This window comes from Coniophora puteana (assembly GCF_000271625.1).
Source record: "Coniophora puteana RWD-64-598 SS2 unplaced genomic scaffold CONPUscaffold_7, whole genome shotgun sequence".
Lineage (NCBI taxonomy): Eukaryota > Fungi > Basidiomycota > Agaricomycetes > Boletales > Coniophoraceae > Coniophora > Coniophora puteana.
Window position 1 is genome coordinate 7,369 of NW_006913059.1, and position 15,757 is coordinate 23,125.

At 53.7% G+C, this 15,757-nt stretch overlaps 4 protein-coding genes across 4 annotated transcripts; 2 read left to right on the forward strand and 2 right to left on the reverse strand.

Moving 5' to 3' along the window:
• Positions 1–4,672, reverse strand: CONPUDRAFT_154184 (uncharacterized protein; the record flags this gene model as incomplete). The annotated part of the gene is made up of 6 exons (XM_007770966.1): positions 1–677; positions 741–1,290; positions 1,342–2,627; positions 2,689–2,811; positions 2,872–3,360; positions 3,424–4,672. 6 exons carry the CDS (start codon positions 4,670–4,672, stop codon positions 1–3), a joined length of 4,374 nt encoding a protein of 1,457 aa, XP_007769156.1.
• A 1,904-nt stretch (positions 4,673–6,576) lies between these two features.
• On the forward strand, positions 6,577–7,690 carry CONPUDRAFT_137478 (uncharacterized protein). The gene has a single exon (XM_007770967.1). It carries the CDS (start codon positions 7,010–7,012, stop codon positions 7,250–7,252), a length of 243 nt encoding a protein of 80 aa, XP_007769157.1. The 5' UTR covers positions 6,577–7,009; the 3' UTR covers positions 7,253–7,690.
• A 389-nt stretch (positions 7,691–8,079) lies between these two features.
• Positions 8,080–9,914, reverse strand: CONPUDRAFT_124815 (glycoside hydrolase family 16 protein; the record flags this gene model as incomplete). Its single annotated transcript, XM_007770968.1, has 9 exons — positions 8,080–8,290; positions 8,353–8,415; positions 8,518–8,605; positions 8,794–9,025; positions 9,156–9,189; positions 9,253–9,322; positions 9,398–9,476; positions 9,563–9,727; positions 9,778–9,914. 9 exons carry the CDS (start codon positions 9,912–9,914, stop codon positions 8,217–8,219), a joined length of 942 nt encoding a protein of 313 aa, XP_007769158.1. The 3' UTR covers positions 8,080–8,216.
• Positions 9,915–12,104: 2,190 nt separating this feature from the next.
• Positions 12,105–13,110, forward strand: CONPUDRAFT_105062 (uncharacterized protein). Its single transcript, XM_007770969.1, has 3 exons — positions 12,105–12,295; positions 12,365–12,697; positions 12,755–13,110. Exons 1-3 carry the CDS (start codon positions 12,188–12,190, stop codon positions 12,998–13,000), a joined length of 687 nt encoding a protein of 228 aa, XP_007769159.1. The 5' UTR covers positions 12,105–12,187; the 3' UTR covers positions 13,001–13,110.
• Positions 13,111–15,757: the final 2,647 nt, after the last annotated feature.

The following is a 15,757-nucleotide window of genomic DNA, read 5'->3' on the forward strand; positions in this document are numbered from 1 at the left end:
CTAAGCTGTGTCAACAGCAACTACCCTCTGCATCTCGCGAACGACACCTTGTGCCTTGTCCCTCTCCGCCTTCACAATCTGAAGCTCGACCCTCAACCTCTCCGTATCGTCCCACTCTGACTTGTTTCTGCCCTTGAAGCCGTCGCCTTCGCCACTTGAGACCCTGGCCAGAGCCCGCTCGAGCTGCTCGATGCGTACGTGGGCCTCGACGAGCAGATTCGCGGACCCAGCGACAGCTGGAGATGAAGAGGTGGCCGAGGGCGCATCCGACCCGCCGTCCTGATGTTCCTCCGGTTTTGTTAACACATAACTGGATGAAGTCGAAGCAGAAGACGGCGGCGACGACTGGTCCTGTAACCAAGTGCGAACGTCCATAAACGGCGACGTTAAAGGCTGCTTCGGCGGCGAGTTTGGCGGCGAGTTGAGTGCGAGACTCGAGAAACTGGTCGTGGCAGCGGAGTGCGGCACATCGACATGCACGTACGGCGTCGGTGAGAGGGACAGAGCCCTCACGCTTTTACGTCCGCTTGCACCGGTAGTGGGAATGCCGTTGCTACTGCCGGAGCTGCTTACTTTGAAGCCAGCGCCACGGCTGCTCCTGCTCTCTCTGCCGTGACTATGCAGGCTGTCCTGCGTATCAAAGCCAGAAGCGAAAGGGTTGGACGTCGACAACGAAGCTAGTCGCAATGCATTCGATCAGCCAAACTATAAAGAGCGAATATTCGGAAACAATAACTCACCATTCTTCACGTGTGGACTCCTAGCATACGGCTTCGTCCGCCTACCACCACTCTCCTCGGTATCGCTGTGCGTAGACCTATCCATGCCTCGCTTCTCGCGACGCGCCCGCGGACTCTGTGAAGGGTACTGTTGCGGTTCAGAATCAGACGGTGAGAATTGTAACCGATGGTCCGTGCCCGCCAGCGCAACCGCGGCTGGCGACCCGGCACCGTCCCTGTCGTGCTCTACCTCGAGACCCAGCGGGTTGTTCGGATCGACATTAGTCAGTGGCCGGGCAACGTCCACCTTGACAGGAAGGGGTGTGACGTCCACATCCATTGGACTCGACAGTGCCCCGTCGGGGCGCATCGGCGGGCGAAACGGATAAGGGGCGACGAAGTCTCGACGCATGAAGTACGATGTCTGCGGCGGTGGCGGGATAGGATCGGGAGGAGGAGGCATGTCCATGTTAGGTTCGGAGGGATGCGGGTACCAGTTTGCGTAGAGGGGAGGAGGAGGTCCATACCCAAGATTTGGGCTAGGACACACGCTCATCGGCGAGGGAGGGTGCTGAGAAATACTGAGCTCCGTCGCAAATCAGCAATTGAGGTATACACATACCTGTTGGTGCCAAGGGCATCCGCACCGCATCCCAGGCGTGAAAGATGGTCTCAGCGCCTGGCACTCCTCAGGAAACGATGGTCGCCTTGCGCGTTGACCCAAGTCGGGGATCGACGGGCGTCTCGAAGCTGGCAAGCTCCCGCTCGGCAACGAGCGACGGGTCGGGCCGGAGACTTGGTCGTATGTCGGAGCTGGCGGCTGATTGTGCTTCTGCGGCAGACCTTGCAAAAGAGATGCCCGTGCAGCAGAAGCTGGCGGCTCGATATCCTCGAACGTGTCCCTCGTGAGCTCGAGCTCATACCCGCACGCTCTGGCAAGCCTCAGATCATGGTCCGATGGCTTCCGTATGTGGTTCGCGACAAGTTCTTCTCGCCCCTTGATTATCTTCGTGCCCGTGACGAAATCTCCAGACTTGGGTCGTATCTTCTGCCCCACCTTCCCCTTCAAGCCGGATCCTTCTAGAGACGAAGATGGTGAAGGACCAGATAGCGAGGGATCGAGGCCACATGTCTCGTCGAAGAGACCGTCCGAAATGCGCGACCATCTCTCGAGCAACCAGACGAGCATATACTCGCTCTGTTCACGGCTTGTCATCCCTTGGCTCGCGTCCGCTTGCAGATCCCCATTCTCCCCTCCATGTGTCCCCGTCACTTCTCCGCCATTTGCAAAGCCTCTCGCGCTCCCCGCCTCATTCGGGCCCTTCTTCCCACCTCCGAGCATCGGCACCGCAAAGATCCTCGCCACATCTTCGAAACTCATCCCGTTCTCAGGGGCAAACTCCACCTGAGCAAAAAATCCACACAGGTACGCGAGGAGACTCGCCTGCCCCCTCGGCGCCATACGCAACAGCACCTGCGCAATCCGCACCTGCTCACGCTCAGCGGCCTCGCGCAGAGCACGCCCCTTGCGCTCCTTCTCCGCCCTAATCCGCTCACGCTCGGGGGAGCTCTGAGCAGTGATCTGTTTCGGCATCATGGGAAAAGAATACGGACGGCGGGGCTGCGGACGGCCCCGCTCCTCATCTTCTTCCTCTGCGGCCTTTCGCTCAGCTTCGTACACGCTAGGTGTAACGGCCCGCTCCCATAGCGGTCCGTATACGGCACGCGGGAGCAGAGGCTCGGGCAGCGCACTGGCGAAAGATGCGAGAAGCGCACACAGGCCGGGCATAGCTTGGCCGCGAGGAGTGAAGTGAAGGCCAAAATCCACGGATGAGTCATAGACGGACAACAGAAGTGTATGCTGAGAGCGCGAAGGGAGCGCGCGGAAAAGAAGAGGTTGATATATCCCTTAAAGGTCAGCTTCGGTCAGTAGCTGCGCGGAAAAGGAGGAATACATACGACTACGCACCTGTCCGGTTAAGCTCTTCCACGCAAGCGACAACAAGAATCGGCAAATCATGCGTGTGCTCGCCAATCTCGACAGGCTTCGACGCATACAGGAGCACCTCCTCCAGCGAAGAGCCGAGTACGCCTGAAAATCCCGATTTAATAAGCTCCGCTGGCTGAGCACAAGAAGGAGATATGCACTAACTGAAACCTTCTGGTACGTCCCCACTACTTTCCTTCCACGCCTTCACACGTGCCTTGATGTCAGCATCCTGCCTCGTAAGCGCAACCACGTCTTTGAGCGCTAGACAACTACCCTCGCCCTCCAGCGTCTCATGCGTAAGCTGGTTGAACCGGTGGTAGAGAGTGTTCGGCGGCAACAAAGGCACACGCGGGCGGAGACTCGCCATCGTCATCGTCGGGGTCGTGTCCCGTTCTCGAGGTGATATCGGCGCCGGTGTCAACGAGTCTCTGCGCTTCCGCACGGGAGTGGGAGCAGAAACAGAAACATGCGCTGGGGGTGGTGCAGTCGGTGGCGCCGGTGCCAGGCTTTGCGCCTGGGGCAGATGAGAACGGGCAGGGTGGCCAGGCACAGACCCAGACCCTGGGACAGGGCTAGAACTTGGAGCACCAGATACATTTGCGCTCGGTGTCGGGCCGCTGCCGCTGCGACGTGGTGCTACAGAATTATTTCCTGGAAGAAAACAAGATCGTGACATGATCAGTATATGTTTAATTCACGAACGGCGCGACGTACCTGAGCCTGGGCCTGGTAATTCACCGGCAATGACGGGAGGAGGACCGGAAACCGCGCCACCGCATCCTGAGCCTGCACTAACAACGGGGTGACAAAGCAATCCAGGCAAAGCCTGCTGCACCGTCTCGTCCTGCTCCACAGAATGCCCTGCAGGAAAATCCTCATGATACATCGTCCTAAGCTCGGTCCTAAGCTCAGGCCCAAAATGCGCGACCGACGTCGACGTCTTGGCACGCCCAGGCGGGCTGTCAGGAGGCACGGGTGGCGGTGACGAACTCGGAGTCGGGCTGAGGCTTTTCGGCGGGGCGGATGTGTCACCATGTTCGCCGTCACCAACGCTGGCGTCACCTTCAGCGCTGCACGACTCGATCGTGTGGAGGGAGTGCCGTGAGAAGTCGAAGCTGCCGTGCGCGTGGTTACGATAGACGCCGCCGTGGCTGAAACGGGGTGGGGGCGGGTGAACGCCGGGCAAACTGGAGAAGCGCCCGCGAACGTTGTCGAGATATTCGGTTCCTTCTTGCGACTGTACAGCACCATCTCCGAGTCGTCCGCCTTGCCGAGCACGGCTGTGAAAGCTGGGGGGCATAGATAAGCGGCGAGGCTGGCCGTGGCCTTGGGGACCATTGGAGGAGACTGGGGCGGCGGGATGCCGATGACCGTGCCCTAGTATGCGCAGGTGCATGCCAGATTGCATGTGCACATGCAAGCGCGAGTGTGTGAGTGGGTGCTGCTGTGAGGGCGAGCGAGGATGCGGGTGCCGTCTCAGAATACCATGACCGATATTGTGCCCGGCATGGTGGTGGTGATCGAGCACCGCCCGTCTTCCGGCGGCCGACGACGAAGGCGCGTTATGCCCGGTAAGGGTATGACCATGGTGATGACGCTGGTTGAGGACATCTCTCGGGTGCGGTAAACGATGGTGCGAGTGCGAGCTGGTACTGAAGGTGGGCCCAGAGCTAGACCCCGCTGCGCCCGCAGCAGAGGCAGTACCATAGCCGTGTTCGTTGCCCGAAGTCGGTCTCGAACACAAGATGTCATGCCCGCGATCATTGGGCGAATTTGAAGGATCTTGTACGGCATGAGTAGCGTCCGAGTGGCCAAGTCGGACGTCCAAGCTCGGGCTGGTTTGCGGGCTGCTCTGGGAGACCGCAATGTCGTCGAGGGCATGTGGTTGCGACACGTGGTGGTGGTCGATTGGATCGTCGCACATGCTGTGCGGCGCGGTATGGTTTATCTGAACGATAGGCATGCCTGTAATAAAAGTAAATGCAGGTGTAGAAAGCAGAGTGGAATGGGTGTATGCTCGAGATCGTGATGCTGGAGTGGGAAGAGAATGGATATATGCGTGTATGTGATGCTTCGTCCTTGAGGTGCTTGTACTCCTGAGAGCAGCACGGGCGGCTGGGGCTTTCTTTGGATCGAATAGATACCTCCGCAATATGCGTGTAGGACGGAGGCTAGATTGGGGGTATTATATGCACGATGAGGGGCCAACGGAATAGTAGAATGGGGACGTACAAAGAGGACCGGGAAAGTCAGCGGGCTAGGAGGTCGACAGAAATGGCGGGGATGCGGAACCAAACGTGATCAGGGACAGGTTGTGTTTGAAAGCAAGAAAGACGTTCTTGAAAGGCAAGAACGGTTCCTAGGAGAGGCCCCGGAGATGAGAGGGGGAAGGAAAAGAGACGAAATTCAACGCACGACCGGTAGAGGGGCGGCCGCGGACTAAATACGAACGGTAGTAGAGGGAGATTGGCGTTCGGTCGCCTGATAGCGTAGGGCTGACACGCGATATGGCAGGCGGGGAGAGGGAAACGTGGATGAACGAAGGCAAAAGGCAGAACTAAAGGCGTAGTCGTATTGCGATGTATGTGTTGAATTTTACAGCGGCTAGTTCGAGGAGGGAACGAGGCTGTCGGCCGGGGGGGAGGAAAGTTGGCCTGTGAAAGGGCCGGGGAGGGGCGAGCCAATGAGACGGCTCGGATGGTGGTGGCAGAAGGGAGGGGCGAGGCGAGAGGAGCGAAGAAGAGCTGTTTGGGTTGGGTTTGGGAGCGGGAGAGGGGTGCTGGAGAAGTATATACCGAGCTAGCGCGTGAGGTGGCGGCTGGTCCAGGGGACTAGACTCTCGTTCTTGCGCGTTCTCACCCGTGATGGACACACCTCAGCACGGGCTTGTCATCCATTCCTGTCGCGCAGGGCAATCCATTGCATGCATATATTCTATTGCGTTCCGTCTATGGGTCCATGTCCCGGGCAGAAGCTGTCAAGAAACGGCGGGACTAGTCTGACGGCGCTGGATGAAGGCGCAGGCCCTGGTCTCCCATGATACAGCAAGGAAGGGACGGTGGACTAAGTGGGCCACCGAGGGATTGAGTTGGGACTGGGGAGCGAATAGGAGAGAGGAGGGTTGCGCTGCAAAATTCGGGGGAGGAGGTCAAGGTCGCGATTCAAGGCCTCGACTGTCGCCTATTCCATCTTCGTTCCTGGCCCAGACCCACCATTCTGTCTATTTCACACGCCTAGATCCCACGGATCCCCCCGGTGGCGATGCACCTTTCACTCTCCACCCTCGCAGATTGAGGGCCTCAATCAAATCTCAACACCGCGCACGCCCGGTCAGTATGACGCTACCACTAGCCTCAGATTCTGTTGGAACCACAACGAAAGTGGTGAGAGATTTTACTATGGTCTATGAGCAGGTCGCACGATCATGACTGAAAACCCACGCGCAGTCCACGTGCGAAAGTTCACGACGATCCTACTTTTTCAGCGAACAGAACGTAGTCCCTTCCATCGGCCAGTGTGCACCGTCTAACTCTGACGTAGCCCCACGCTACAAGGGTTCGATTAATTTTACTTCAGTTGTAGGGTGCTGAAAAAATGTGCGCGAATTGCGCAAGGCTGGTCTAGGCTCAGCGCTCGGCCGCAGCTTGCAGCCCACTCGTGTTCAATGGACCAGTTCCTACCCATTTTTAATGGTAATACTTTCGTTTCAGCTAGTATCGTCGCACCGCCATCGCATTATTTGATATGATTCCGACCCAAAATTCTATCGCTACCCCAATTCGCCCGTGTCTCAGAATCTTGCTCATCCTCGCATGTCCCTGACTTTCGCAACCCTAGTTCGTGTATGTGTTTGAAGGTGACCACGACGTCACACTGAACGAATCGCATACGACATAAGCCGGCGTCTCCCAACACGTCTGCTAGCCCTTCTCCCCTTTTTCCGCGCCTCTTCCTATCTGAGAGCCTCTGCCTAGCTGAACACGAAGGCTCTTCTGTCGTAAAACAGCGACATCTGGTTTCTAATATCCCAGCCGCCGAACGAAGCCTTCTTGTACGGACAGATACAGGTAGTCGAGGCCAGTAGCCGACCAGCGGTCTACCGAAAAGCTGCAAAATCGAGCTTGCGTTCAGTTTCAAGCCAAGCGAACTAGCATGTCCAATTTGAGACGGGTACTTTGTCCATTTCAAAAAGCGTACGCATCAATTCTCGTAACGAGCTATTGCCATTTCAGCTTCTTGAACTGCATGCTTCTAATGATTTTCTTTCCCGCCCACTCAACTCGGCATATGTCAGTAGTACATGCCAGCGAGGGGGCCACTTGGATTTTTTTATCCCCGTCTCATCGTGTTCACGCCATCATCCGATGATGAGCTCTTAGCAGCGAACAAATTGCTACAGCCAATCCACATGTTTCGCGCCCCCAAGCCAAGCCAGCCCAAGCTTGAATGCTCGAACGTCGTTGAATATCCTATCGAATACGTGAGGCGACGTGAAGGCCAGAGGCAAAGTAAAGGAAACGTGGTCGTGAGCAGCCCATGTTAACATTATCCTCCTGCTGAATACCCAAACCGCCTCTATCCCTCGTCACCTCCGCACCGCACTCTTTTCGATCCATCTAGAACACTAATATCATGTTTTTAGTTGTTGTTGTTGCTCCTATCGTCCCGCTGTCTTCGCCTTCTCAACTCACTCGCAAATTCACTCACTCTCAGTATTTCAAGGTAAACTTTTCTTGCCCGTCGATCTGTCTAGCTGTCCTGGACTAGAAAGGTAGTCTCCACCCCAGTATGTAGCTGTCGGATTTATGTCTGACTACGTCCACACAATATTCGCCTTCCCTTCCAACCCCGAGCGCTGAGCATGCATACTGTGCTGTGGCTGTGCACCGAACCTCGTACACCTCCTTGCATCCGCTACGCTAGGTGCTATACTGCCTCCTAATAAATTTGCACGGATTTATGGACGGCTCTTAACGTCCACAATGCTGCGTGAACTAGAAGCAGGAACGATGGAATAGAAGAATCATGTCCCCAGAACCGCGTTGTGATCGTCTTCGCGAGTCTAGTACAGGCACCGAGGACGCACTCAAAGGTGGGCGTAAGGCGCAACTAAGGCGCAGCCCATCCTTCATAGTGCCAAGCCTGCGAATCTTCGGGCACTGCTTCTGAACGTTCCGAGAGGACGGCCGAGCGGTTACCGTTAATATACTAGGTCGTGAAGGAGGGGAACACCACCGATGCACGTCAAGTGTGCGTTTATTTTCTATAAGTACAACAATATACAGATAATTTTTGAGCCTAGAAACACAAAGTGTAACCCTATAAAACAATGCAGAGGACGTGTCGTGATGCTCGTGAAGAGAAAGTCGTGGGTGAATCGTTAGCGATACAAATGTATGAAATGTCAAACGTGACAAGTGATGATACATCAAATACGAAAGAAGGACAGCGAAAATGAGCGAATAATCGCCAAGAACCGAATGATCGAGCTTCCTGCGCCCGACAGCTCACTCATAGATGTTAAGTGCGTTGAACTCAAAGTAGGCCTCGCTGAACGCGCTAGGGTTGCTGTTCACATAGTCTGCGACGACGAGCATCGTTAGCGTAATATCACAAAAACGTACAAATCGCTGATCTCCTCACCAGTACAGGTCGACGGGCATCCAGAGGCGCCGTAGACAGAAGCAGCGCCTGCCCAATCGCCGCCTACACCCACGGTAAACGCGTGTCCCCATCGAAAGCGAACAAAGCAGCACAGATCACGATGAGTTATCGAGGCGAGAATGAAGAGAGAAACAGGCTACGTACAGAACGCCAAGTTGATTATAATGTTCTGCGAGCCGATATGGGTGTTGAAGTTGCACTGCGTGCTCGGGTAATACGCCGATGGCGTTCCCTGTGATCCGATTCCGAGTCGGAACGGAAGCGAGCACACCCATGATCAGCATATCGCCTCCGAGGAAGTATTGCCAGAGGTACAAAGGAAAGGAAGGCAAATGCAAAGCGCAAAGAAGAACACGGAACAAATTCAAGAGAATTCTGGGTCTGTAAAGCCCCCGGCCGGGTGAGCGGAACGGTGCTTACCCACGATGCGGGGTTGACTGTCTGCCCCGGATTCCTGACCTCGTTGGGCACCGAGCCGTCGTTGCGCCCCCAGAAGTACATCGAGATCGCGGTGCTCGTCTTCACGATGGCGTACCACCCTCCCCCAGCGTTATTGAAATCAGGCCCGAAGCTATTAGCCTTGGTATACTTAGTCCCGCAGCCTGTGTTATCCGTGTCGTACACGCTGCAGTCGAGCCCGCCGGTAGCGTATCTGCGTACGCATGTGGTACAGTGGAGGAAAAGGAAGTTGCCACGCGAGGAAGATAGGGGTAGATAGACGAAGAGATCAGCGGGTCAGTTAAATATTCTATCGATGTTCTCAGGGACGAAAGAAGACGTACCCTGACATCTTACGGCTCGCCGGCATCGTGCAGCCTGCAATGGTGGCACTCAGAGTGAGAAAATATTATCCAAGAGGAAAATCGAATCTACACGTACCATTACTCGTGTGGAGCGTTGACTGATTGGGTTCCTGGCTGTTGACGCCTTCGACGATATCGATCTCGCCCTACAAAAACGCCATCCATAAAAGACAGCATCAATGGAGACAACCTCGGAGACGACGGCGAAAAACGAAACGCACGTTATTTGGCCAATCTTGTCCGACCTCCCAGACGGCGGGCCAAGTCCCACATCCCGTGGGCATATGGCCGATGTCAAATCTATTATTAATCAAGGCATCATACCGTCAGTGGCGTCCTGAAGGTGCTGCGGACGGAGGTTTAGATGCGTGTATGAGCGGACGTACACGGCAACGTGGTTGTTGTATTGGGTGTTAGACATGAGCCTGAAGGTGTTCCTGCCTGGTCCACTGGCGCCGAGCTTTGTCCAAGAATCAGCGCGGAGAGTGAGCGAGCCTCCGTTGACGGTGATAAGTCCGTCATTCCAGGCTTGACCAAGGTCAACGTAGTTGCTTTGTCAAGTTAGTATCGCCATGACCAGCAATGAGGGGTTGCAACGTACCCTCTGCCGTTCGTGGGATCTGCGATGCTTTGGAACGTGAACGCGTTCAGGAAGTTCTGGCCGTAGAGAGCAGCCGTCCGCGAGTACGCAGCGACATGCAGCGCGTTCAAAGCAACGAGAAAGAGAGGGGCGAACATGATGACTGTCAGAGGTAGTTGATGTCTTTCTCGCTCAGATACTCGCAGGATCAAGTACGGCTGAAGCAGGCAAGGGAATGCGAACAGGTCCGTGAGGAAAGACTAAAAGACGAGGAAGAGGCAGAGGCTTTTAACCCAATGGCCTCCAGTTTCCGATTTTGGACGATGTGGGAGGCCTTTGAAGTTTTTCATCCGGAACAGGGTGGACGAGTGCGTATGGCTGGACAACCGGACGGAGGCGTAATGTCGAACGGGACAGGCGTCCCGAAGAAGTTGACAGCATCCGATTACAAGCTCCTCAACCAGATGGTCCTAAGCCACGTATTTTCGGACGACGTTGCGATTTACGAGAGCTTGTGACCTAAAACACATCGTCGAACTTTGCGCCAAGGGCGGGTGAGTGCATGAAACACCGCCAGAGTCAAGCAAAAGGAGGAGATCCGGAGCGTTACTGCATGTCGCGCTCGGATACAGTTCAGTCAGACCAGGCGAACGTAGATTTAGGTGTACGAGTTGCCCAAGCACTCGGTCCTCCAAGACTTGAAATTGGTGGTCAGCTTAGTGTGAACCCTCGGTATAAAAGCACACGATGCGATGGATACAACGTGAGTGGGCGCAGGTGTATTTCCCGGAGGAGGACTTCAGATTAACATCCTCCGAGGTAGAGTGGAACGGATGGTCTCTGTTTGGGCATCCCGGAGCCAATGGCAACAAGGCCTCCGAGCAGCACCCTGTCCTGTCCCGTTCCGTCAAAGTTTAGCATGCGAGTATGAAGGCCCGGTTTAGAGGCTTGAGAAGACGTACAGTACTACAAAAGCCGAGTTTGCTTAGACGCGTGGTGTACTTGTGGACGCCTTGATCATATGAACACAAGCTCAACGTTGCCGCTGGCACCTCCTATTGCAAAACGATCCGAACATGGCGAGCGTTACGGATCCTCGGAGGTGACAGGAGCTAGATGTCACATACCACAGATTCGCTCCTAAGCTGCATTGACGCCGCTCTGCACCGTCACTTGCCGCCGGACGAGGTCGTGCATTCAACATGCGACCGAGTCGGACGCGATGGTAGATCAGAGCTTGACCCCGTCTCGAGATTGCGATGTCAGAGCCGAATCCACACTGATCGGTAACGATCGTCTGATCCAGAAGGTTAATACGAGTTCTTTCAGGTCATTGTGGGTGAGAAGGTTGCAGCGGAAGAAAATGAGCTAAACTCGTGTCGAGTCCCCGAGTTGCAACGTCACCGAAGTGCGGCGATTAGAATGGTTTCCGAGTCACGTGTCTCTCCTGCGGACCGCCGGTGCCGTTCAGGTCGGACACTCTAGGACACTGACCATCCGATTTGTACATGCCTCATTAGCACTTCTCTGCCTTTCACCCTTTCTTCAGTCTGTCACGATGAAACTCATTTTGAGTCCAGCATCGAAAGGATACGGATGAGTACCGTCGCTGGATCTTGGTTCTCAAGCAAAGTGATTCGCAATGGGCGTTCCCCGGAGCATGCACGAGTAAGCTTAGCGAGCGCTCGAACTCAGCTGCATTCCCTTGCGCCACTCTTAGACGTCGGGATTCTCTCTGAGAAAAGAGCAACTTCTAGCCTCATCGAACTCCGTCAATGGGTCCAAAAGGCTGGAGCTTGGCACCTCCGGAACCCGGGCGCTTCACGACTCATCAAGCTCAAGCCCTGGAAGCTTCAACGTCAGATGTCGCAACTGCGTCACGCATTCGACATCTTGTGCCCCTACTTACCAAAGAGTCTCTACACCTGCCACTGTCGCGCCTACAAAGGTAAGAAGACTGGTTTTTATATATTCAGACAAAAGCTGCATCAATGATGCAATGGCTTCTCGTCCCGAGTTGCACCTGACTACAGTGTGCGCTTCTTGTATAGAGGACCAACGGGGATACAGAAAAGGGGGGGGACCAAGCCGTTCCTGTCATCACGGCGGGCATCACGGTGCTGTACTAACTTCCCATGGACCAACAAGGCGTGATGTATCCGGTCCGACTTCTATGTTACCTTTGGTGACCCCGTAGTTGAACTAAAACACGAGGTTAAGTTTAAGTAAAGTGGCGCTCATACGAAGCCTTATCTCACTCGGCTTCTTCCGGTGACGGGTATCCATGCTCACCTAGTTACGTGGGTTCACCCCCATGTTTAGGAATATAAAGACACGCACCATCCTAGCGGCTTTCCTATGTGGCGGACGTATAATTGGGAACAGCGAGGCTCCCCTTGTTGCTTATTCTCCTCATTTCTTTTCCATCGAGATGCCATCCCCGAAATCCTCAATCTGCTACCAGTTCGCTGACACTGGTACTTGTCGCTTTGGAGATAGCTGCAAGTTCAAGCATACCGCTCGATCCGTCACTAGCCCCGTAAGTGTATCCGTCTAACCGCGCGCAGCGCCCGTTAACGAAAGGGAAACTGATTTCAATGTTGTGTAGAGAGGTGGATCCCATCGTAAGCGCAGCAATGTCGTGACGAGTCGCTTCGAGGGTGCCCCTCTGGACGACTTCTTTACCCAGTACCTTTCCAATGGCTTCGATTACAACCCTCACAACTCCTCTCACCACGAGTATAGGCGCCTCTGCCGCCACATGGAATGGGATCGCTATGACCCTGAGAGAGAGGAAGCGCGGGAGCAGTTCAAAGATGCGCTCACGCAGCAATTCAGTGTCATGTACGGGGAGGACGAGAACGAACTTGCAGCCTGGCAATCACTATGCGAGGCTGTGGAGTTGGATGGTGTCCCAGATAATTTGGATGAATGCCGCGATGTGAGTGAGCTATTCCACGTTTATCAGCTGCCATCTTAATCAGACGTACGGTATAAGGCTATCCGGTTCACATTTGTAAACCTCGTCGATCTAGTCGATACCCAAAGAACTGGCAATTCCGTCGAACGTTTCGACTCGGAGGTAGCCCTCAGCTCGTACACGATGGCTCAGGGGAAGTTCTTTCCCGCTGACAGTGCGTATCAGACAGGGCTGCTTAGGTACCTTCTCCGTCACATCTTGTCACCTGACGCCAAGTATCGTACTAGTCGCGGCAAAAACTCAAAGGGACAAAGACGCCGTTAAAAAGTATAATTGTACGATTATGATTTGAATGTTAGATCTTGATATTGATGCACAAATAACATAAGAATGCCAGGTTGTACTAGAGTGCTGTATCTTCTTGGCACCACGAGCTAAACATATATATAGGCTTAACGAGACAAAAGTTACTTTTAGGCCTTAATCATGCCATGTTCTCTGGCGGAATGACCCCTGTTGTCTGTTTAGTAGTCGCGTCCTCACCCATGGTGATGACAGACGTAAACTGCACTGCATTAGACGTATCAAAATCCTGAGTCCGTCGGTTAGCTTACATACATGACCAAGATAAGAAGAACCCAACCGTATCGCGTCCGCCCCCGCTGCAACGGTCTTGCGCTTCTCTCCTCAACAAAACCGAGTACAACAGTGTCTGTGCTACTATTAGGGTGCATCAGAGTTAGTTTGACAAGAGGCTTACGGTGGTATACACGCGTCCCGTTGGAATTGCTATGGCCAAGTCCAGAAACGAATCAGGCCAAAGAGAAATAGATAATATCGTTCCCAAGGTGAATATTCCGGCGAATATGCCGGTTTGAATCGCGCCCCTGAATACCCGGTGAATGATATGGTCGGTTTTTTTAGCCCCAGTGCGTAGTCTCAATAGCGCTACGCTCAGAGAGCCTTGATTACGGTGAACAGTGGTTTCTGTGCGTTTCGGCGTGATAGCTCACCTGTGACGAAACAATCCGTGATGAATGTGATAAAAAACCATGACGTCCCCTGTGCTTTGGACGTCTCAACCGACGATTGTTCCAAATGGCTTACAGAAGGTCAATGGTGATCATTGGATGCTAAAGCGCCGCATGTGCTTACAGCTCGGACACGAATGATCGGACTGTAAAAGCGCATGCAAGCAAAAGACAACACGTTGCCAAAAAGGTGAGCGCAATAGCCACAAATCTTTTCGATGCTAGCCGAAAAAACCTGTACGTCGATTAGTGGTATCTGTGAAAGGGGGATGAGGCAATAACAAATGCATACCGCTGGATAAGGTAAAGCTGAGTCACAAAGGCAGACCACCCCAGTGGCACGGGATAGATGTGAAGAGGCCAAAGCTCCACCACTAAGGGTTACTTTCAGAGATGGTCCGGCTTTCAGCGCATTCACAGCTTACTGTGGAGGGTTCCGGGCTTGTGTTCGGTACCGTACCCGTCGACGCTAAAAACAGTGTTAAGGGTGATAATTTGAAGATATGCAAGGATGAGCATACAGAAGTACCCATGCGAGATATAGAACCCTAACGTTAAGATTTAGCAATTCATTCTGGTTTGTTGTGGGATTGCACGAAAAAAACACTTACGAAGCACTGAAGGCCGTGTCCATAATAAACACAGAGGCCAGCAGGAACCTATGGACCCGGGGGCTGAGAAGTCATATCACCAGGTCGAGGTGTTGGACGGGTTCTCCCCACCTGGAAGTACGTGTGTCGTCCTTGCCTATCCCCAATGAGTCAAGAATCGAGAAAAGATTGTAAGCGCCACTCACTACCCGACCAATAAGAACAGAACTGATATGTGACCAACCCGCAGAGGTATGTGTTGACTGAAACCGCCGGTAAGGAGTCATTATCCACATTAGCCATAGCTCCAGCAAGTTCCCTCACAAATGATGCCTAGGAGGAGCGTCCCTAAGACGCACAGATGGCAGTCAGATGATACAGTATCAAGGGAGGCGTTTGAAGTGCACGTACCGAACGTGGTTTCGTACCCGGCCATGTTGATGTAGGAGTGAGCTTGATGGAAAAGAGGAAAAGACCTCTCGCCGCCTTCAGTCGTTGGTCGTTTTGAGCCCGCGACGTCGCCTGGAGCAAGGTTACGAAAGTTTAAACCGAGCCCCGTTCAGAGACCCCTTGGTTGATCGGATTATTACTCAGGCGCAGCCACATACGAATCCATAAGGTTCAAGTCGGTTCACTGAATAGTGGAGTTTCGGCGTACCTCACACATGTCTCCCTTGGCCTGGATACAATACATAATGCATTCAGCGCCTTTGACAGACCTCTACAACGGTTCCCAGCCTAGTGAACAAGTGCGAAAGCGGCACGATAGCTACCGAGGTCGGCAAGGGGCTTGAATACATAACGCTCTATGCAAAAGCGGTGATGATAAGTATATTATGATCGGGTCGATCTGCCATTCTGTCTGATCGGAGTGGACATTGAAATATCGGAAGCTTTGAGGAAGCGAATATAAAGCCGGCCAGAAATTAGCTGGGCGTTGATATAGGCGTTGATGTGCATTCACTAGGCGTCCCACTATACAGAGGCGGTGGCAAGTGGTGGCGTCCACGTCATCCTGAAACGACTAGCAGATAATCAACCAACGATGAACATGAGTTCAATGCACAGACCGCCTACCTGGGTTATCTAGCTACAAAATGTTACAATGAGATAGCGTTAGGACTGATTCGAAATTAGAAAAGGACGTGTCCTATAGGCCAGGTTCCCGCCACTTGGTCTTGCTCGTCCGTAGTCAAAGGGAAGCAAATTTCGCAAAATGAGGTCAAATGACTCCTACAGTCTAATGCAGATCACTGTCGGTCCGAATTCGACCTGTCTGTGCGATGACGAGTACAGTTTAATGTCAAGCAGTCTTGCATATGCCCAAGTTGTGGTAAAAGAGAAGGGCATAAGTCAATCAAAAAGCCAACCGCTATGCGCTGTAGACTGTTTCGAAGTTCAAAAGAGAAATCTGGCGAACAAGAACATGCAATTACTCTCATACGCAAATACGAATAATA

What these genes read in the sequence shown, in the direction of transcription:
- CONPUDRAFT_105062 (XM_007770969.1), top strand. Translation starts at nt 12,188, where the DNA reads ATGCCATCCCCGAAATCCTCAATCTGCTACCAGTTCGCTGACACTGGT. An exon ending in CTCGATCCGTCACTAGCCCC is followed by an intron (nt 12,296 to 12,364) that starts GTAAGTGTATCC and finishes AATGTTGTGTAG; the next exon opens with AGAGGTGGATCCCATCGTAA. An exon ending in ATTTGGATGAATGCCGCGAT is followed by an intron (nt 12,698 to 12,754) that starts GTGAGTGAGCTA and finishes GTACGGTATAAG; the next exon opens with GCTATCCGGTTCACATTTGT.
- CONPUDRAFT_137478 (XM_007770967.1), top strand. Translation starts at nt 7,010, where the DNA reads ATGCCAGCGAGGGGGCCACTTGGATTTTTTTATCCCCGTCTCATCGTG.